At 49.8% G+C, this 23,000-nt stretch overlaps 1 protein-coding gene across 2 annotated transcripts in view; it reads right to left on the reverse strand.

Moving 5' to 3' along the window:
* GPAT2 (glycerol-3-phosphate acyltransferase 2, mitochondrial) overlaps positions 1 to 22,117 on the reverse strand; it is a 124,497-nt gene extending 102,380 nt beyond the window's left edge. The window contains exons 1-2 of one of the 2 annotated variants that reach the window (XM_043503159.1): positions 22,081 to 22,117; positions 12,544 to 12,658 (exon numbers count right to left, since the gene is read on the reverse strand). In XM_043503159.1, coding sequence (XP_043359094.1) covers positions 12,544 to 12,553 — 10 coding nt within the window. In that variant the 5' untranslated portion in view covers positions 12,554 to 12,658; positions 22,081 to 22,117. The remainder of the gene's footprint in view (positions 1 to 12,543; positions 12,659 to 22,080) is intronic. The other variant, XM_038385016.2, reaches the window with a different exon arrangement.
* Positions 22,118 to 23,000: the final 883 nt, after the last annotated feature.

A 23,000-nucleotide genomic window follows, 5' to 3' on the forward strand; every position in this document is an offset into this window, starting at 1 on the left:
ACAAACTGCCTTCCTGGGTCAGCACAGGGGTGAACCGATGTCTAGATGGCAGCTAGTATCAAGCGGAGTGCCCCAGGGGTTGGCCCTGGAGCCGGTTTTGTGCAACATCTTTATCAAGGATCTGGATGATGAGATTAATTGCACCCTCAGCAAGTTCACAGATGATACTAAACTGGAGGGGGAGAGGTATGCTGGAGGATAGGGATAGGGTCCAGACTGACCTAGACAAATTGGAGGATTGGGCCAAAAGAAATCTGATGAGGTTCAACAAGGACAAATGCAGAGTCCTGCACTTAGGACGGAAGAATCCCATGCACCACTACAGGCTAGGGACCGACTGGCTGAACAGCAGTTCTTCACTGGGGATTATAGCGGATGAGAAGCTGGATGTGAGTCAGCAGTGTGCCCTTGTTGCCACAAAGGCCAACAGCTTATTGGGCTGTATAAGTAGGGCATTGCCAGCAGATTGAGGGACGTGATCATTCCCCTCTATTTGGCACTGGTGAAGCCACACCTGGAGTATTGCATCCAGTTTTGGGCCCCCCCACTACAGAAGGGATGTGAACAAACTAGAGAGAGTCCAGTGGAGGACAATGGAAATTAGGGGGCTGGGGCACATGCTTTACGAGGAGAGGCTGAGGGAACTGGGATTATTTAGTCTGCAGAAGAGAAAAGTGAGTGGGAATTTGATAGCAGCCTTAAATTACCTGAAGGGGGATTATAAAGAGGATGGAGCTCGGCTGTTCTCAGTGGTGGCAGATGACAGAACAAGGAGCAATGGTCTCAAGTTGCAGGGGGGGGGTCTAGGTTGGATATTAGGAAACACTATTTCACTAGGAGGGTGGTGAAGCACTAGAATGGGTTATCTAGGGAGGTGGCAGAATCGCCATCCTTAGAGGTTTTTAAGGCCTGGCTTGATAAAGCCCTGGGAGATGATGGATGGGAGAGGGAAGACTGTAGTGCCAGTTTTGCCCAAGGTCTGGCCCCAGAAGCAACTCCCTCTCACCCAGGACAGTAGCATCTGGGGGGAGCTCAGCTCCATGGATCAATTGCCCAAGCACACTACAGAGGGATAAAATTACCCTGCTCACTCCTCAGGGGGACACTAGTCCAGGAAAGACTCCAGCAGAGGGAGGAGTTCCACAGCAATCTTATTTCATCCCACCCACGCCTTCCACCCTGTAACATTGGGGGCCAGATTCTGATCTCACTGGCTGCAGAGATCCCGGAGCTGGCACATTGATGGAAGGAAAAGGAGCGTCGAGCCTTTGTTCTCAGATATTTACAGCCTGCGTGGAGAGGGATTAGCAGTGCATCATTTATGGTCAAAGAGACACCTGAGTGACAGCTAGATCTACTCATCCCGAGAGCAGGAGCAACACAGGCACTGGTGGGCAAGTTACCCTGTGTCACATTCCCGCCTGTGCCCCAGCCTTACCCAGGAGAGCCCAGCCTCTGGCAGAGCTAGACATGGAACTCAGGCATGCCTGGGCAGCTGTACTCAGCCCACGAGAAAACGGCAAGCAGCAGCAGAGTCTGTTCTAACTGCTGCCCCACGAATCTCGCTAGGCCGAATGCACCTGGGCATAAACACCAGGGTTCAAGCTGATCCCTTTGGTATCATGCGGTCTGTATTCCGTGCCCTGATCTGTTCTCCATCATCTGTGCCAAAGTCACACAACGCCAACTCCAGCAGTGTAGGGTGGGTGCAACAGGGCAGGGCTTTGGGTCAGCTGAGCAACGTCTATGGTGGGGATACAACAACCTTCCTCCAGCAGAGAGAGGGGGCCACTGTAGAGGGGGAAGAGGAAGAAATTAAATTAAGGGAAGCTTAGGTGGAGTATCCAGCCAAGCTTCTCTATTGCAGCATCTACTAGAGGGGAGAGGATTCGCCCAAGGGAAGGGGCGGAAGCGTTGGTCGGATTACTGCAGGACAAAGCCCTAGGGAATATCCCGTAGGCTGGCCCCTGACAGCAGGATGGAGTTAGATGACCCTGTGGTCCTTTCCCAGCTGTCACTGTAATGATCCCATGAGTCACAGCTCTCTAGTTACACCTGCACCACCGGGCTTTCACTCAGCCATGTGCTTAATCAACGATCCATTAGCTAAAGGGGGCCAAATTCATTCAGGGATAGAGGGACAATTTCACTTTTAGCGATGAGGCAGGGCATACATTTAGGAGTATACACTCCTTGTGCTCCATCCCCAGCAGAATGCCCGAGGAAGTTAGCACAAAGGTCAGGGGTACAATCCAACCTTTACGCTGTAATTAACCCCTAGTTACTATTAGGTATCAAGCACCTTACTGTCACCTTCAGTGCAACTCAGTGGAAAAGTACAACCCCCTCCAACTGGGAGATTTGTCCTGTGTCTCCCTTCCCCATCCTCTCTCCACACAACTGCCCTGCCCCACCAATTCCCTTTCATCTGCTAAAATGATCAGCAATGCAATGGGCACATGTGATGTTCCCATTTTAGTTGGCTCTCCAATGAGATGTATACGGAGGTGGGTATTCCCACCTGTGCAAGCCAGCATTTCAAGCTGGCTGCAGACTCCGGAAGGCAAAGCAGAGTCTATTCCAGGACCGTGAAACTAGAAACTGTCATTTAAAGAAGAAAAGGGGGGAAAAAGGAAAAGTGGATGGTCCTGCACAATCTGGCTGTGCCCATCCAGCAGAACACGTTTGACCCCTGAACTAGCTCTTCCTCCTTCCCCCCCCCCCGAGACAGAGGCAAGTCCTATTCCCCTTTCACAGATGGGGAAACTGAGGCAGGGTGACCTGGAGAATGTGGCATGGACTTTGGCTTAAATGCAGGAGATCCTGGCAGAATGACAGGTCAGGCCACCTTGCTGTCCCATAAATGGGAGCAGGAAGCTACTGAAGGACAGAGGGAAAGCAAGCATGCCAGAGTGAGCAGATCATAGAATATCAGGGTTGGAAGGGACCCCAGAAGGTCATCTAGTCCAACCCCCTGCTCAAAGCAGGACCAAGTCCCAGTTAAATCATCCCAGCCAGGGCTTTGTCAAGCCTGACCTTAAAAACCTCTAAGGAAGGAGATTCTACCACCTCCCTAGGTAACGCATTCCAGTGTTTCACCACCCTCTTAGTGAAAAAGTTTTTCCTAATATCCAATCTAAACCTCCCCCATTGCAACTTGAGACCATTACTCCTCGTTCTGTCATCTGCTACCATTGAGAACAGTCTAGAGCCATCCTCTTTGAAACCCCCTTTCAGGTAGTTGAAAGCAGCTATCAAATCCCCCCTCATTCTTCTCTTCTGCAGACTAAACAATCCCAGCTCCCTCAGCCTCTCCTCATAAGTCATGTGCTCTAGACCCCTAATCATTTTCGTTGCCCTTCGTTGTACTCTTTCCAATTTATCCACATCCTTCCTGTAGTGTGGGGCCCAAAACTGGACACAGTACTCCAGATGAGGCCTCACCAGTGTCGAATAGAGGGGAACGATCACGTCCCTCGATCTGCTCGCTATGCCCCTACTTATACATCCCAAAATGCCAGATGGCCCCCAGGTGGGAGGAGATAAGATGGTGCACTATACAGGCAGGATATTTTCCGTCTACTCTGGCTACATTAACACTGGCTTCACTGCTGAACCCTGGGTTCGTCTCTGGCCTTGCTGACCTGTTCCCCATCCCACAATCCCACTCAGCAGTCTGTGCCCTGGAGTGTCCTTCCCTCCAGTGGCTGGGCACCCAGGGACACAGCTGTCAGAGGTCAGCACACTACAAAGTGAGGGATGAGAGGCAGGGTCCCCCCTTGCTTGGAAAGCAGCAACAAAGCAACTCATGGGGGGTGGGAGGGAAGGGAACCTCTCCCATTGCTCTAGCACCCCACCTCTGGCCAGGTCCAGTAACACAATGGAAGCCATTTCAAGCCTTCCTCCATGCTAGAGTGAAAGGGGGTTCGCCGGGCCATTCCCATGCATTTATAATCCTGTTCTCAAATCAGAGCACCATCTACTAGTGCCATGCTACCCCCCACATCAAGACAGACTGGATGGATGGTCTGGTGGCTAGGGCACTACCTACTGGAGACAAGGGTTCAAATCCCAGCCCCGCCACAGACTTTATGTGGCTTGAGCAAGTTGCCTAGTATCTCTGTGGTTCAGCTGCAACACAGGGATGATTGTACCTCACCTCAGAGGTGACATGCATAAGAGAGCATGAAGTGCCCAGAGACCCTGAAGAGGGGACCAGATCCATACCCTATCCATATGGGATTTAACAGTGGGTATTTGCACCCTTTAGCCTTCAGCAAAATATAGGCACATTAATCCAAGGCAGGCAGGAGAGGAGGGTTGTTTTTAGGAGAGGGACCATGAAATGAGGTGCACAGGAAGGAGAAGGGGGACAGGAATATGGCTGAGTTAAGAGGGACCAGGGCCACAAAGGGGAGGATGGACATGTCACAGGAGGTCACCAGCATGGTGTCTGGGGGGTGGCTTGCCCTTTAAATGGGGCGTTGACCCAGCCCCACCCTGTGACTGATCAGCTACCTTCCAGCTGAGAAGGTCAAAGCCAGGGGTAGAAAAGAAGCAAAGGCAGGGAGATCTCGCCAGATAGGTCTGGTTATTCCCAGCCACCTACTCCCCAGGCACTCTGTGACCCAGCAGGGGCTGCGAGCAAAGAGGAAACAATGCTGTAGCTAGGCCCTCACCTACCCCGCCCCACCCCCTGTAATCTTTCATCCCTGTGGTACCCAAATGCTGCTTGGCCCCCCCTCGGTGCTGGGTTAAAGTAGATGATGCACCAGTGCGACCCCCTCCCCCTGCATTCCAGACAATGAGATTGAAAATCCCAGGGGTTCACAGCAGTGGACGGCTTCAGCTGGTGAGAGCTCAGACTTGCCGTTCGGCTCCTCTCCTGCTGGCATGAGTGGCAGCGGGAGGGGAGCTGCTTAGCCCAGCTGCTCTGCCAGACAAGATGCTGTGTCCAATGGCGCAGGGTAGCAGCGCAGCAGACCAGAGCAGACTTCATCCACGTTCAGCAGACCACACCCAGGCTATAGAATGGTGGTCAGATCTCTTAGGGAGCTGGATAGGGTTAGTGCCCAGGGCAGATTTCATAGACTAAGGCCAGGAAAGGACCCTTGGGATCATCTAGTCTGACACAGGCCAGAGGACTTCAGCAACTGATTCCTGCATCAGGCCCCAACCTGGGACCATCCCCTCCCTCCCCAACACTGAAAAGATAATATCCTGGCTATTCATATGAAGTACTTCAGTACTTGAGCACTGCACAAGCATTAGTACATGTACCCTCACACCAGTGCTCTCAGCCCTGTTGTACAGGTAGCAAACAGGCAGAGAGACCCAAGGTCACATGGAGTATATGGAAGAGCAGGGAATCAAACCCAGGTTCCCCAGAGCCCAGGGTAACACCCTAACCACTGGACCATCCTTCCAAAGCAAAAGCCAGATGCAAAGCCAGAGTCCCCAGAGCTCCTGAAAGACTTGGCTGTAGCAAATTTAGTAGCCAAACTGTCCTGCATTGACACACTTCATTCACCTTCACAGAATCAGACTATCACGGTTGGAAGGGACCTCAGGAGGTCATCTAGTCCAACCCCCTGCTCAAAGCAGGACCAATCCCCAACTAAATCATCTTTGTCAAGCCTGACTTTAAACTTCTAAGGAAGGAGATTCCACCACCTCCCTAGGTTATGCATTCCAGTGCTTCACCACCCTCCTAGTGAAAAAGATTTTCCTAATATCCAACCTAAGCCTCCCCCACTGCTACTTGAGACTATTACTCCTTGTTCTGTCATCTGTTACCAATGAGAACAACCTAGATCCATCCTCTTTGGAACCTCCTTTCAGGTAGTTGAAAGCAGCTATCAAGTCCCCCTTCATTCTTCTCTTCTGCAGACTAAAAAAAAATCCCAATTCCCTCAGCCTCTCCTCATAAGTCATGTGTTCCAGTCCCCTAATCATTTTTGTGGCCCTCCACTGGACACTTTCCAATTTTGTTTACATCCTTCTTGTAGTGTGGGGCCCAAAACTGGACAGTACTACAGATGAGGCCTCACTAATGTCGAATAGAGGGGAATGATCACGTCCCTTGATCTGCTGGCAATGCCCCTACTTATGCATCCCAAAATGCCATTGGCCTTCTTGGCAACAATGGCACACTGTTGACTCATATCCAGCTTTTCGTCCACTGTAACCCTTAGGTCCTTTTCTGCAGAACTGTTGCTTAGCCATTCGGTCCCTAGTTTGTAACGGTGCATGGGATTCTTCTGTCCTAAGTGCAGGACTCTGCACTCGTCCTTGTTGAGCCCCAGGTTTCTTTTGGTCCAATCCTCTAATTTGTCTAGGGCCCTCTGTATCTTATCCCTACCCTCCAGCGTATCTCCTCCTCCCAGTTTAGTGTCATCTGCAAATTTGCTGAGGGTGCAATTCACACCATCCTCCAGATCATTAATGAAGCTATTGAACAAAACCGACCCGAGCACCGACCGTTGGGGCACTCTACTTGATACCAGCTGTCAACTAGACATGGAGCCATTGATAGCTACCTGTTGATCCTGACGATCTAACCAGCTTTCTATCCACCTCATTGTCCATTCATCCAGCCCAGACTTCTTTAACTTGCAAGAATACTGTGGGAGTCTGTATCAAAAACTTTGCTAAAGCCAAGGAATAACACGTCCACTGCTTTCCCCTCATCCACAGAGCCAGTTCTCATCATAGAAGGCAATTAGGTTAGTCAGGCATGACTTGCCCTTGGTGAATCCATGCTGACTGTTCCTGATCACTTTCCTCTCCTCTAAGTGCTTCAGAATTGATTCCTTGAGGACCTGCTCCATGATTTTTCCAGGGACTGAGGTGAGGCTGACTGGCCTGTAGTTCCCCGGATCCTCCTCCTCCCCTTTTTTAAAGATGGGCACTACATTAGCCTTTTTCCAGTCGTCCGGGACCTCCCCCGATCGCCATGAGTTTTCAAAGATAATTCCCAATGGCTCTGCAATCACATCCGCCAACTCCTTTAGCACTCTCGGATGCAGCACATCCGGCCCCATGGATTTGTGCTCGTCCAGCTTCTCTAAATAGTCCTGAACCACTTCTTTCTCCACAGAGGGCTGGTCACCTCCTCCCCATGCTGTGCTGCCCAGTGCAGCAGTCTGGGAGCTGACCTTGTTCGTGAAGATAGAGGCAAAAAAAAAGCATTGAGTATATTAGCTTTTTCCACATCCTCCATTCATTTTCATTGCATCAGAATCCTTCTGTTTCTGTAAGTGGAGAGTTCTCTTTAACCCATCACCTTTTCATTAATGCCAGCCTGTCCTCAAGGCCATAATTTCTGCTCTTCTCCCTTCACTGAAAACAGCAAGGTATTTTGCCTTTTATTTTAGAACAGGGCCCCCAGAAAAGTTTCCATGAGTGAGCACAGGGGGCATGTCTCCTCTGCAACAGTCTGCATGGAGCAGGATACAAAATGGCTGCCTTTCTCTGCAGATAGAAATCTTGGAGATTCAGGGCCTTGTTCTCACCACTCTGGTAGGATAAAGGGCCCTTACACCCAAGTTATATTAACATAAGAGGCAATTTATACCACCAGAGAGGTAATTGAGGCCTTAAGGTGCCCAGAAAACAGACAGCTGTTTTCTAGTTTAACACTGTATTCTCAAGCCTCTGGGTCATCCTGCCTTTAGCAGATTGTGGATTCTACTTCAAGAACGCGAAAGAAGCCACCTGCTGAAGGAGTTTTTCCCCTCCAGGTACCAATCAAAAAAGACAGAGCAAAGTCTGTTTCTCTTGATAGATTCCAAGGCCAGAAAAGACCAGTGATCATCTAGTCTGACTTCCTGAGTAACAGGCCAGAAAACTTCCCTGGATTAATTCCTGAGTGGATGTTTTTCTAAGAGATGCTTTAGTAGTTCAATCTGAATTTCAAGACTGCCAGTGATGGAGAAGTCATTGCAACACTTGGTGAATTGTTCCATTGCTTAATAACCCTCCCAGTTAAAGTTTGCACCTTATTGCCAGCTATTCAGTAACGAAATTTTAACTTGGAGATCAAAACTAACTTGACCTGGCCCACCATGTCCTGGTACCAGTACTTTCAAGTCAGGCATTTTGTTCTTCAACTTCCCAGAAACCTGCTCTATACAGAAAGCTAACTTTAATGGAAACAGCAGCATCTGGTCATTTAGGAAAACAACAAGTTTATATCAATCGTTGCAGACTGCTTTCCTAATAAAAAAGCGCATATATACAACACCCTGGTTTGAGCTACAAAAAAGGATCAGAAGCCACCACCTAAAGCACAATAAAAACATTTCTTAAAAAAAGATACAGTTTTAAATGGTACCTTGCACCAGTCAAGTTAAAAACCAGAGAGACTGAATGGGGGATAAGCTATGTTGAGAGGGGATACTATGCATATATGGTGGACATGTCCAGTCAGAGTGTATTGGAAGGCACTCTAACCAAAGAGCACAAATTGTTGGATTTTATTACCAAAATGATCCTTTGGTAATCCTCTTGGGTCTTCCTGGTAAAAGTGGCCTTACAACAGGAAACGAAGAATTCATTTCTCATCTGCTAGTAGCTGCTCAGATACTGGTAGCCTCTCATTGGAAAAAGAGCCCAACCATTGAGAAATAGCTCAAAAAAGTTACGGGAGATTATGGAAAAATTAACACCATTTATGTACCAAGCAAAATAGACAGAGGACAGGTAGATACTTTGTTCCCTTTTATTTGGTACTCAGACCAAGTACATTCACCTGCCAAAGAACCAGTACACCTGTCCTATATTTTAAGGCTAACATTTTTCAGATCTACCTGGTCTGTTAAGTGTATATAGTGATTTCACTCAACTTAGGTCACTAGCGACAACATAGGTGTTGTAAGGATGATCGCTCTAATATGGTAACACCCTGTTAAACAAAGCTCTGACGACCATATCTGTGTACAAAATACATCTTACAACAGATTGTTTTAAAGGATAGTAAATATCAAATAAAACAATCATTTGCAAGGATTTGTAAACTTGTTCAAGCTTCCAAAATAAGTAAGTAGTTTTTAAAAATGTGCACTTATTTCCAGTCTGAATGTGCCCAACGTCATCTACCAGCCATTGGATCTTGTTATACCTTGGTCTGCTAGACTGCAGAGCAGATTATAAAATATTTCTTCCTCATGTAGGTACTTAAACAGATCAAGCTATCCCTTAACCTTCTTAGTTAAGCTAAAGAGACTCCAGGAACTCAGTCACTAGAAATCAGGTTTGCGCCAGTCCTTTAATCATTCTCATGGCTCTTTTTGACCCCTCTCTGATTTGACATCCTCGAGCTGTTGACACCAGGACAGGAGACAGGCTATTCCCTTTGTATTAGTCACTTGTGATTGGAATCCCATCTACTCCAACTCCAGATTCCACTGTTTATTCAACCAATGAATCTCGGTAGCCTTTTAAGTTTTTGGCTACAGCATCGCATTGGGAGTGCTTGATCAGTGGATTATCCACCAACCCAAATCTGTCATTAGCAGTGCCTGACTAGCCGCCCCCCCCCCCATCCTAGCTCATCCTTTGACCCACATTCCCCTCACCAATAGAGTTCTAGGAAGTTGAGGGCATGGCTTGGCATCTCTAGCTCAACATGAACACCTAGTAAAGGTGTGATCCAGGTAACCCTTAGCAGCACGGCAGCTTTCCAATGTTCGTTCCAACAGAAAAGAGCTTCCCCATCTCCTGACCCCAGGGCTGCTGCTTTCTCACAAGCCTTCTGCTATTTGGGGATTTTTCTTAAAGCCCCAGCTTCTGGACCCATGTGATTGAGAGAATCTCAGCTTTCATTTTAAAAACATTTCTAGGCCTTGTGGTTATGGAGACAAGCTTGTGAACAAAACTCAAGCACTCCCTAAAAAAGCTCAAAACGAGAGAAAGCACATTAAAAACAGAGCTTGGATGCTTCTAATGATCTCAGGGGCCTGGTCTTAGGATTTTTGCCCATGATGCCACACAGAACTCCAAGCCCCCTCATCTCTCTACGGCAGCCATCCCACTACCAACATATACCCCTGCCCTTGCAGGTTCTCTGCTGGCCAGGCTGAGTACTCCCAACAGACAGGCTACATAAGGAATACAGCCCAGAACTCAGCAGTAGGTCAGAGTGGGTTGTAGACCTCAGGAGTTCTCCCCTGCTCTGCTTCCTTGTTAGCCCCCAAATCCTCCCTTATCTCACGCCACCACTCATAGCCCTGTCCTTCCCCAGAGCTGGCTGCATTTGAGCATTAACCACTCAGAAACAAGCTACAATTAAATTAGTGAATTAGCATCGCCAAGTTAGATCACACACACAGGAGTTGAGGGTTCAGTTTCCGACCCGGTCTAATTTGCTAGATGACTTTAGGGAAAGCCATTTAAAGCCAGCCTTGGCTCCCTGACTCACAGGGGCACTGTGAGGTTTAACAAAGGTTTGCAAAGTGCTTTGTTACAATACTCTGTATGCGTCTCTTCCAAGAATTGCGAACTCCCAGGGCCACCCAGGGCAAAACGCAATAGAAAAATTAAACCCATTGAGCGAGCACATCTGCTTCAGGCAAGCAGTGAGGCAGATGGTCTCATCCAAGAGCAGAAACCGGAGCAGATTTCAAATATCTTCTGAAGGGTCCTACCATGAAAGCCATCCCCTCAGCTTGAGTCATGGGAGGAATAAAACTTTCCGACAGTGACTGGACTGAAAGACTAGGGTCTAAATTGTCAAAGCCATCTAGTGATTTTAGATGCCCAAGACACCCCCCCCGGGGGCCCAACTTTTATAAAGGGCTGAGAATTGGTCCTCTGACAAGTCAGGCATCTGTAAGGGGCACAACAAAAAAAAAATATTAAAGTGTTTAAGTTGGACATTATAGAGAAGTTTAAAAGGCAGCTGTTCCCTCTGGATTTCAATTAAAAAACTGAGCTGGTTTGCATTAAGGAAGCTTAATTTTGATCCTATGGTAGGAATCAGACCAGGGCTTTGTGTTGCCCCAATCGTAAAGAGTCTTAAAAGTTAATTGAGTTTCCATCACCCTCCTGCTATTGATCAATATCGATGTCCTGGCCAGCTGCAGTTTGAGAGGACATAACTCTCCCTGGTAACAGACGTGATTGGCAGGTGATTGAATGAGACTCATGGCACTGTAGCCTAGGTCAGCACCCACCTGTTCTTGCAGGTTAATAACTTATTAACATGGCTCCCTGGTACTGCCTTTGCCTGTGGACTCAGCAGTATAAGGAAAAGCTGCTACATGCTTTAGAGCCAGATTCCTAAGGCCTATCATGCAATGTCAGTGCAAGGATTCAGATGCACTGTGGCTCTAGGGCCTGGCCCAAACCCCAGTGAGTTCAATGGAAAGACACCCATGGACTTCACTGGGTTTTGGATCAGGCCTTCGGGGCACATAATCACACCTCTGTCTACTGGTTGGTCCCAGCAACCAACCACCTCCCAGCTCAAGGAGAGACCTTCTGTTCAAGAGGGAGTAGCGGCTGCTTTTGGCTGTGAAAAGGCCCGGGTTCAATTCTAATTGATGACCAGCATGTGTATGGTTGCCAACTTCCTAACTGCACAAAACCAAACACCCCTGCCCTGCCCTCTGATCAGCACTAGGCACTTGGCAAATCACAGAAAGGACATTTGATTTGGGCTGGAGTGGTGGGAGCTTGACACTGTCTGAAAACAAGCCCCTGAGAGACTAACCCCAGACACCCAGAACAGAGTCACCCAGAGTTAGGGTATGTCTGTGCCAGGAGCGATGGAAGCCCCCTAAAAGTGGGGGGCCACTGGGGCCCAAACCAGGGCCCCTTTCCTGAGGCTCCACCCCCACTTGCTCCTCTCTGCCAACCTCCCCTGTTGCTCACCCACTTTTTACTGACTGTAAGGAAGGGCAAAGCCCTCCCCCTTTAAAAAATGATGGGGCCATGGCCCCTCGGCCCCCCTGGTCTGTGCCACCCTAGCACCATAGAGTGGGCACTTCTTACACTGGAAAAGCTTCCATCATCAACCTAGCTAGCCCACCTCTCCAGCGGAGGTCACCCTCGCTGCGTCAACACTGGGAGTTAGGTCAACCTAACTCAGTCATGCAGGGTGTGAATTTAAAAAAAAAAAAAGCCAGGTAGCTAGGTTGATCTAATGTTTAAAGACCAAACTGAGGGACCACTCTTAACAGCCTTGGTGCTAGAGATCCCAGACTTGATTCAGTCCTACAGTGTCTAAAGTTGTGACCAGTGCTAGGTGCTCTGGACTTTGGGAATGCTTGGATCTGGCCCCCAAGTTTAGAGGCTCTGGCCCCTCTCTAATTAGGGCAGCAGATAGCCAGCTGGGAATGGTAGTGCTAATGTTAACTCTTAGCACAATTTGTTGAGCATCTCTGAAGAGCAAGGTGTTCCTGAAAAGAGCAAACACAGAGCTGTTTTGCTGATGCCGAGAAACAAATCCCAGGAAGGATCTATGGGGATTTAAGACTTCGCAGAATCACAAACATCTTTAGATGTCTTTGAAAAATCAGATGCAACGGAAAGGGTTTGTACCTCGGAGCATGTGGGAGAACCATCACCTCCACATGTGATTGGCCGATCCAGACACTCTTTGCGATCAGGACCTCCAGTGCCCCAGCAGGGTCGGGGCTAAAGGAACAAAATTCACCTGCAAAGGTGGAAGAAAACATGGTGTGAGCGGCACAGGAAGGACGGGGCGATTAGGGTCACGAGGAAGCAGAAGTGGGTCCCGGCCTGTCAAATATAAAGGGAAGGGTAAACACCTTTAAATCCCTCCTGGCCAGAGGGAAAACCCTTTCAGCTGTAAAGGGTTAAGAAGCTAAGAACCTTGCTGGCACCTGACCAAAATGACCTATGAGGAGACAAGATACTTTCAAAGCCGGGGGGGGGGGGGGAGAGAAAACAAAGGGGCCCCTCTGTCTGTGTGATGCTTTTGCCGGGACCAGAGCAGGGATGCAGATCAGAACTCCTGTAAAGAATTAGTAAGCAATCTAGTTAGATATGTGTTAGATTCTGTTTTGTTTAAATGGCTGATAAAATAAGTTGTGCTGAATGGAATGGATATTCCTGTTTGTGTCTTTTTGTAACTTAAGGTTTTACCTAGAGGGATTCTCTATTTTGAATCTGATTACTCTGTAAGGTATTTACCATCCTGATTTTACAGAGGGGATTTTTACTTTCTTTCATTAAAATTCTTTAAGAACCTGACTTTTTTTCATTGTTCTTAAGATCCAAGGGTTTGGGTTGGTGTTCACCTATGCAAATTGGTGAGGATTTTTAATCAAGCCTTCCCCAGGAAAGGGGGTGTACGGCTTGGGGGGATTTTGGGGGGGGGGAAGATGTTTCCAAGTGGGCTCTTCCCCTGTTCTTTGTGTAACACTTTGGTGGTGGCAGCTGTTAACCTAAACTCATAAGAATAAGCTTAGGGGGTCTTTCATGCAGGTCCCCACATCTGTGACCTAGAGTTCAGACTAGGGAAGAAACCTCAACAGCCATACCAGTACAGTGGGGTGTCAGGTACACACGCTGAACATGCCACAAGATTTGGGGTGCTTAGAGCTGGACCCAGTGTGGGTTACTCTAGCCCAGAATATCCTAGACTCAAGCAAAAAAAAAAATCTAACAGGAGGGGAGTCCTGGGAGGAAAACTCAGAAGGGCTCCCCCTATTCCTTCTGGTGGGAGAGTGAGGATCTCTGGCACAGCTAGTGTGGCACCCCCACTGCCAGGGCCCATGGAGCTCAGATCCACTAGAGACCTGGTGCCTCTACACCAAGCTCTGAAGCTTCTCTGGCCCCCTGGCAGGCCAGCTCCAGAGTTATGCTGCCTGGAGTTCTCCTACCCGCTGCTGCCCTGGCAGGCTCCTTAATGGGGTTCCCCAGTGCTGAGGGGATTCCAGGAAGCTAAATAGAGCCTCAGGCTGTACTCCTTGTCAACGTATTCCCCAGGAGGCTGTCACGGCCCTATGGCCCACCCCCTACACTTGCATGGGCCATACAGGACTATCTGCAAGCTGGGGAGAGGAGGATGGTGCTGCCAAGGCAGCTAAGTCCTCCTTTCATATTGCCTGGGGCAAGTCCAAACACAGAAGGTTCCAAGGCATGCGACTCAACAGAACACTGTTTGCACCACTGATAAGAAAATCTCCATTAGCAGTATAGGGCTCATGAGACAGAGCTGAACAGTTCTGGTTCCACACAGTGCAGTCTCACACTCTGTGTTGGGCACATAGCCCACTTGTTATTGAACTGTGATGTGCCTACAAGGCACCATCAGGCTGCCTGGGCAGAGCTTCTGGTTCCCAAGATTAATTGCTAGAAAAGCAGCAGATTCTCTGCTTGGAAAGAGAAGGAAAGACCTTCTGGAGGGCTGAATCCTCTGACTGTATCCCACCTTCAGTTTCCCACCCAAGCCACGAGGAAACACTGTTGATCCTCCAAAGAGCAATACAATTTAGCAACAAGAGAACCCAACTGCAACAAAAGGGGAGAAAACTTGAGGCTTGCTGGAAACACCTGAAATATTAATGTCTGGAAGATTTCTCATGCAAAGGAAAAAATTTGCAACAGACAGAGCTCTCAAAACACTTGGCAAAGGCAATCGCGCATCATCCCTATTTGACATAAGGTAACAGTGGCATGATAAGGATCCGAGTTCAAGACTCTCTGGAAGAGCCATGGTCATGGAAGTGTCAGCATTTCTGGGGCACTAGATGAGGGCAAGCTTCTTCTTGAGCCATGTAGCTTGGCTGATGTACATTTTACGTGTCAACCAGCTCTTTAAAAACTTGCATCAGCATAGCTTTAAGGGACAGATGTGTGGGAAAAACCACTCCCTAATGACACAGCTATGCCAACAAAACTCCCAGTGTAGACACAGCTAGGGAAGTAGAACAGGGCTTCTGTTGGCGTAGCCCAGAACTGATGTGGGGGGCCATGCAGGGTCACATGCTGCCACCCCCACCCCTGATTTCTGCCAGGGTTTGCTAGCCAGACCCCCTCCCTTGTGCTCAGCTCCTGGAGCTGGTGAGCTGCAAGCTGCAGCTGTGGGGAGAAGCAGCAAACAGCTAGAAGCTGCAGGGAGAGGCTGCTGAGGGTAAGAGGGGGACATGCCTGGGTGGGGGCATGACTCAAGCTGTTCTGGGGGAACCTTTAAATTGCACCCCACCCCTGCACTATCAGCAGGTACCAGTCATCTCTGGCATAGCCAATGTCTTTCAAGGGAGGTGTTGATCCTACACAGCAGGACAAGTCCAGCATATGTGGTGTCTACACTAGGGACTATCCCGACATGGGCTCTGTAGGCCAGACAGCTAGAGCCTGTCAGGAGCAAGGATATGTGGCCTGATCAGGTCCATGCAGCCCAGTGTTGGGCAGTGGCCAGCATCAGAGGAAAGTGCCAGCAGCCCCAAGAGGTCAGATTTTCCACACAGGCTCAATCCCCCAGTAGCTGCCAGGGTTCTCCAGGAGATCGTCCTCTGGTCTGACCCTTATGGAATAACCTACTACCCATGGGAGAGGTCCCTCCCCAACCCCTCCACCCCATTACCTGTACTCTCCCTCCTCTAACTGCCTCATATTTGAGAGCCGAGACTAGAGCAGGTCCTCAAAACCTAGACAAGGGGAGCATAAGAAGCAGGCTAATTTGATTCTCTGGTCTCCGTTGTCTGGGAGAGCAAAGCTGCCTAGGAAAAACGGGAAATTACCTGCAAAGATAATGACATTTCACAGCTCCCAGACATCAGGGATGTTACTTCGGTCAAACCCAAGAAGCTATTACTGTTTAACTGTGCCTGCGGGGGTGGGAAGAGAACTCAAAGCCCACTCGCTGGAGGGGGCTTGGCTTTAGGAGCAAAGCTGCAGTTATTCCGAGACTGAATCGTAGCCACCTCCACTCCATTTGCAGCTGCCAGGGCCTGATCAGGGCTCTGCAGACAGGAATAGAGCGAGTCACTGAACTTTTAGCACCAACCTTTTGCTGCACTGCTCTTACTCAGGCTGGGCTGATATGCTGCTTGAGGGCACGACTGGTTGTTTTCGACCTAATGGTATTAGGGAGGCACGATCGTTTAAGAGACAGACAAAGGTAAAAGTGCTGCCACAGAAAAGTTCACCACTGACTCTTCTTTGCGAGCAGGGCGGTGACTTGAAAAGGGGCTATTTTAATATCTAAGTAGCTCTAGCTGGAGATTAAGTCATTTTACAGAGGTGGTCAGTACAATTACCCCTCATTTTATACATGGTGAAACTGAGGCACAGGGCAGACTGACCTTGTACTAGTTCCAACAGGCTAGTAGCAGAGATGGAAACAAAATCCACATCTCCCATATTCTAGTCCAGTGCTCTTTCCACTAGGTCACACAGCCTTTTAAACTGGGATCCTTCCTCTGCCACCCCTGCTACCAGCAGAGTTCATTGTGGTCACATGCTGTGTACACCTTGCCATTCGCTGATCCTTTTAGACACCAGATGGGTTAGAAAGATGCTCCGAGCCTTAGTCTCTGCTCACTTGCACCAGTGTAACTCCACTGATTAACTCTAGCAAGAAGAGAATCAGGCCCTCTGCATGTACCAGTGTTTGGCCAGGTTATGACAAGGTGACAATGTTAGAGGCTTCCACTGAGAACAGAGCTTTTGGGTACGGCACTGTAAGACCTGCCACCACGAGTCATCACCAGTGTTTGAATTTGCACCTTCCTGTGCTGAAGGCACAGGTCTCTGCCACACGAGCTAAAGGTGCAAGTCCTCTAGCTGGTAGCAGTTTAGGCTAGTCTCCTTCACCAGTTAATATAGGGGAATGCAGAACACACTAGAGAGGAAGGGTGGTTAGAAGCCTGGACTGAGTCCCTGGAAATCTAAATTTAATCCCCAGCTCTGCAGTTGGCCCAATGTGCGATTTTAAGCAAGCCACTTAATCCAGTCAACATAAGGATAATACTTCCTATGTCCTGACTAGTTTAGACTCTTCAGGGCAGGGCTTGTCTCACTGTCTTTGTACAGCACCTAGCACAACGGGGCACTTGCTGTAAAATTGTACTGCCTCAAAACTGATAACCTAGAGGATTCAAATTCTAATCCATTTTCAATTAGGGTTGCCAGGTGTCTTATTTTGAACTGGAAGGCCAGTTGAAAAGGGACCCTGGCTGCTCTGGTCAGCACTGCTGATTGGGTTGTTAAAAGTCCAGTCAGCAGCCCAGTGGGGTTAAGGCAGGCTCCCTGCCTGCCCTTGCTTGGTGCAGCTCCCTGGAAGTAGACAGCACGTCTAGCCCCTAGTCGCAGGGGTGATCAGGGAAGCTCTGTGTGCTGCCCCTGCCCCCAGCGCCGGCTCCACAGCTCCCTTTGGCCAGGAACCGCGGCCAATAGGAGCTGTGGGAGCAATGTCTGCAGATGTGGGCAGCGCGCATGATGCAGAGCCACCGGGCCATGCTTCTGCCTAGGGACCAGACACGCCGGCCGCTTCTTGGAGCAGTGTGGAACCAGGGCAGGGAGGCAGCCTGCCTTAGCCCCGCTGTGGCACGAACTGGGAGCTGCCTGAGGTAAGTGCTGCCCAGCCAGAGACTGCACCTTGAGCCCCGCCCACCCCACCCCCACACACCCTAACTCCCTCCCAAACCCTGCACCCCAAACCAGCTGCCCCAGGTCAGAACCCCCTTCTGCACTTTAATTCCCTCCCACACCTCAACCCCCTACTCCTGCCCAGAGCCTGCACTCTGCATCCTAACCCCCTGCCCCAGCCCTGAGTCCCCTCCTGCACTCCCAACCCCTCATCTCCACCCCCACTGGAGCCTGCTCGCACTCAAACCCCTTAGCCATAGCCTGGAGCCCCCTCCTGCATCTCAAACACCTCATCCCCAGACCCACCCCAAAGCCTGCACCCTCTGCCCCAGCCCAGAGCCCCCTCCTTTCTGGCCTCACCCCAGAGCCTGCACCCCAACCCCCTGCCCCTGCCCCAGCCCAGTGAAATTGAGTGAGGGTGGGGGAGAGCGAGCAATGGAGGGAAGGTTGTTCAGTTTTGTGCAATTAGAAAACTGGCAACCCTGTTTTCAACTCCTTCCCTCATTTCTTCTGTACAACAAATTAATTAAGACTGAAGTCATTTTATGAGAATTTTTTTTTAAACCAACCAACAAAAACGTTTGGTCTCAACATTAACGAGTCCAGGAGTTCACAAGAGTAATAAAATCATTGCCACTCTATTGGTGACAGATCTGTCAGTGATTATCTTATCTTCAGAAAGGTGAAGAGAGAAGCTTTTTACTAGGGAAATCCGCTTGAGCCGCAAAGAGTAAATGGCAATCCAGACCTGATATTTTCTACTTCTGCAAAAAGAGTCCAGTTGTTTGGATCTGGGGACTCGAGTCTGACTACAGCAAGCAGAACAGTTTTTGTTTTTTAATCCCAGAAAAGCTTCAAGATTGGGATTTTTTTTTCAGCCTGAACTGGGGCATGTTGTTGGTTTCAATTTTGACCCTTGAATTTTAAAACAAAAATATAAAATAAGGGGGCATCTGAAAAGAAAGTCATTTACAAAGCCAACCCCTTTTTGTTCTAAAAAGTCCGAAAAAACATGTTGAAAGCATCAAGATATCCTGGGGTTTACTTTTTCCTTACACAAAGTTGTCAAACCCAACATGCTTTTGCAGAAAACATCTGTCGTGTCAAAATGGCATATCCAAACCAAAAATATTCTCAACCACCTCTAGTTCTGATCCACCTGCCAAGTTCTGGCATAAGCGGTGTCATACACACCTAGAAACCTGGTTCTCAACCAGGGGTATGCATACCCTTGGGGGTACACAGAAGTTTCCTGGGGCATACATCAACTCAGCTAGCTATTTGCCAAGTTCAACAGGCTACATAAAACACACTAGTGAATTCAGTACAAACTAAAATGTAATAGACAAAATGAGAAGGTAAGCAATTATTCAGTAATAGTGTGCTGTGCCACTTCTGTATTTTTAGGTCTGATTTTTGTAAGCAAGTCATTTTTAAGTGAGGAGAAACTTGGGGGTATGCAAGACAAATCAGACTCCTGAAGGGGATACAGTCTACTGGAAAGGCTGAGAGCCACAGACCTAGAACAAAGCAGAATGGAGAGAATTTCATGCAACACAGGCTGTGTCCAGATAGTGAATGCTTTTCCCCCTGCGAAGGGAGAGGAATTAGCCCAAAGGTTCCATTTCTACCCTTCACTGGGTCTATCCTTAGTGCCCGTCCACTCGCATGCCACAGTGAACAGATACCCGTCTGTTGCTTCTTTTGACTCCATATGCCAGCTGCCTCTATCCCAACTGACTGACGTGGTTTCTGGCTCAGGCACAGAACCAACCATTGACATCCAGGTATTTTGCTATGGGATTTCAGTGGCTCAGATGGCTCTAGATAACTCTAGGTAACCAGTTCAAGTCTAGCCCAGTTTGACAGTACTTAGCACAGTGGGGCTAAGGCAGGCTGCCTCCCTAGGATGGGAATGCAGTTCATTTAGTGCCACCAATCTCCCATACTGATCTTCAGCAGAACCTGCTCCACATGGAGTAGAAGAGGCAGCCAGCTCTCAGGTGGGCAGCCCGGTCTCAGAGTTTACGTAGTGGGGCAGAACATCTCGGGACCCATAGGAGCAGCATAAGTGGTGCCCATCACAAGCTCTGGGCAGCCCAGAAGCTGCCTCTACCTCACAGCTCGTGGGCTGTCCTGGTTTCCAGTACAGCTGCTACTAGGGGAAGGTGGGGGGAGCAGCAGCATTACATGCTGCCTTCCCCCATTCATACTGCCACCTTCTGTAATCGCAGAGCTAGAGATGATTCAGCCAGTGGCTGCAAACACAGTCGCCACCTTATTCCCTTCCAGCCAGAGGATCCCATCCCACCCTGTCCCAGTACCGCAGGGTGCACAGCCTGGTGTGTGCGGCTCGGCGCCTCAGAGGGGCTCATGCTGTCTCCCTTCACTGGAGTGAGATCAACGATTCCCCTCCCCTTCCTGGTTAATCAGAAACCTCCACCCAGAATTCCCTCATCTCTAGGGCTCTACCAAATTCACGGCCATGAAAAACACATCACAGACCGTGAAATCTCATCTTGTGTGTGCTTTTACAGCATACTATAGAGATTTCACAGGGGAGACCAGCGTTTCTCAAATGGGGGTCCTGACCCAAAAGGGAGTTGCATGGGGGGGTTGCAAAGTTATTGGGGGGGCATTGGTATTCGCCTCTTACTTCTGCGCTGACTTCAGAGCTAGGCGGCCAGAGAGCCAAGCACCCAGCTCTGAAGGCAGAGCCACTGCCAGCAGCAGCACAAGTAAGGGTGGCGATACTGTACCCTGCCATCCTGACTTCTGCACTGCTGGTGGTGGCTCTGCCTTCAGAGCTGGGCTCCTGGCCAGCGGCCACCGCTCTCCAGCTCTGAAGGGAGCACTGCATCTGGCAGAATTGCAGAAGCAAGGGTAGCAGTACTGCCACCCCCTCTACAATAACCTTGCAACCCCCCCCACACACACACACACCCCCCCCCATCCCTTTTTTGGGTCAGGGCCCCTACAATTACAACACTGACATTTCAGATTTAAATAGCTGAAAGCATGAAATTTACAATTTATAAAATCCTATGGCCGTGAAATTGACCAAAATGGTCCATGAATTTGGTAGAGCCCTACTTATCTCCCTCCACACACACCAACTCCAGACACCCCAGAGTCCCCATCTCATCCCAGCTGGAGATCCAAACCCCCACACTACCCCAGAGGCTGGGGGAATCCCAATTGCCCTGCATCACACCCTTATGGACACTACAGCAAACATAGAAGGGGGATGCTGTGCACCCACTTGGCCCTGGGATAGCTGATCACACATGCTGCAGGGAGCCACAGAGATCTGGGATCAGAGAGCCAACATGGGTCTGAACCAGCCCTACTTAGAGGGGGAGGCACAGCCTGTAGCTTTTGGCTCCCTGCCAGCCAGCGTAGAAGATACCTTCCACTGCCTAGCCCTGCACCTGGGGGCTGTTGGTAGAGGCCAAGGTACCCCAGCCTTACCCCACTTGCTCATCTAGGAGCTTGAGGAATCCCAGAGTTCCTGGAAACCTGAGGTTACAGGCTGCTTACTAGCTTCCTCCAGCCCCCAGCATTCTGCTCTCAGAGAGCACATTGCTGTTCCCAGGGCCCTTTTACTGAGCTCTCTGGAGCTTGGGGAATATCGGTTTTCCCATACATGCTTCCTAAACTGCAGGAGACAGTCACCTGGCTACTACAATAGTATCCAAAGGCCACTCAGGACCCCATTGCACAGCTGGTCCCTGCCCCAAAGATGCTATAATGTACAGACAGACAACAGGGGACACAAGAAGAGCTACACATACGATACTCAGGGCCAGATAAAGACTGAGGCACTATAGGCCCCTGCTTAAGGCCCTAGCTCCTGGAGTCACGTGACAGCATTAGAAACTCAGCAGCTGTTTTAAAAAACTAGGGCTCTAGCCCTCACGGTTGAGAGAGGAGCATGAAAATGGGACTTAACAATAAACCACCTCATTACAGCTGCCCAAGTCTGCAGGGAGCCCAAAACAACACCCTGGAGAGGGGGCAACCTGCCCCTACACAGCTCACTGGGGAGAGGTTCCTAGGCCCAGAGCGGGCCGCACTGATGCTGCCCAAGAGATGATTGTGTGCAGCAGGAAGTCAAGAATACAGAAAGCCCAGCCCACCCACACAGGTAGCCCCAATAGCTAGGAAAAGTTGGGAGGGCAGCAACACCCCACTATCTTGAGAGGGAGGGGCCCCTGCTGCTCCCAAGGGTGGGGGACTATAGTATTGCCCCCGAGGAGGGGGACCCCTTGTCACTCCAAGGCAGAGCACTCCTCCCCACCCACAAACTGGCAGTCCTGGCCCAGCCCTAATAGAAGCAGGGAGATGCTCTAGCCCTGGGCCCAGAGTTCAGCTTTCAGCAACAGCCTGCAAACAGAATGTTTCAGCCCAGCCCAGGAGCCTACCAAAATATCCATTAACACCAGTGAAACCTTCCATGCCAAGTGCCCTCTGAGCCCAGAGCAAGGCCAGTAACCGCCAGGGACCAGGAATTCATACCTGAACTTCTCCTAGGGAGCAGGGCCATTCAGTTGCCTCAGGGAAGAGGCACATACCCCCAACCTCTCCCTTTTATATTCCCTCCTAATGGCTGATCATCTCCAGCTGAGCTCCACCCCAGCTGCTCCCCTGGCTGGGGCAGGGAGAGGATTTTAACCCTTTCCCGGTCAGACTTCAGCACAGGCTAGCGACCAGGGTGTGTATCCAGGCTCCCCGGTTGGTGGGTGGGTAGGTACAGAGCCAGCGAGCCCACCCTGCCACATATGCATTGCTTTCCTATCGTTCCCATGCTAGTTATCTCAAAGCTGGAACAGCGACACCCGCCCGAGCTGCAGTCACACCTTGGGTTGCCGTATAGACATAGCCTCACTGCTGAGGCTTTCTCCCAGCCTTGCCCCTAGATTCCCACCAGGGCGTGATCCTGTTGCCTCCGTTGCCTCTCATCATTACACATCCTGGCTGCTGCAAGGCCCGGAATGGAGCTGAGACTCAGCCCAGCCTACGGCTAACCTCGAGGGGCCCTGTGTGCCCTAGGCTCCGTGCAGTTGAGCTGTGCCAATCAGCCCCAGCCCCCAGGGGGCTGCCTGGGGGTTCGTACTCTGGGGTTATCATTTCTTGGACAGAGCTGTGTTTTTGAAATGGCCAAATCTCTGAGCACTAGGCTTGTTATGGGAGTTTGGGGTGGGGGAAGCTCTGGGAGGTGGGCACGAAGGCACTGAAGATAAGCTGGAAAAGATCAGACAACCGAATAATGATTTCTATCTCCCCCTTCCCACCCCCCATGCATCTCCTGGCCTCTCCCACCAGCCCCTGAGAACCGCTGGTGTTATCTCCTAATGATGGGGTCATTTTATTGAGCTGATCCACCTGTTTGCTACTAAAAATTTACTCTGAATTTAGCCCTGTTTTCTGTTGGCAAA

This window comes from Dermochelys coriacea, chromosome 26 (genome assembly GCF_009764565.3).
Source record: "Dermochelys coriacea isolate rDerCor1 chromosome 26, rDerCor1.pri.v4, whole genome shotgun sequence".
NCBI classification, from domain to species: Eukaryota; Metazoa; Chordata; order Testudines; family Dermochelyidae; genus Dermochelys; species Dermochelys coriacea.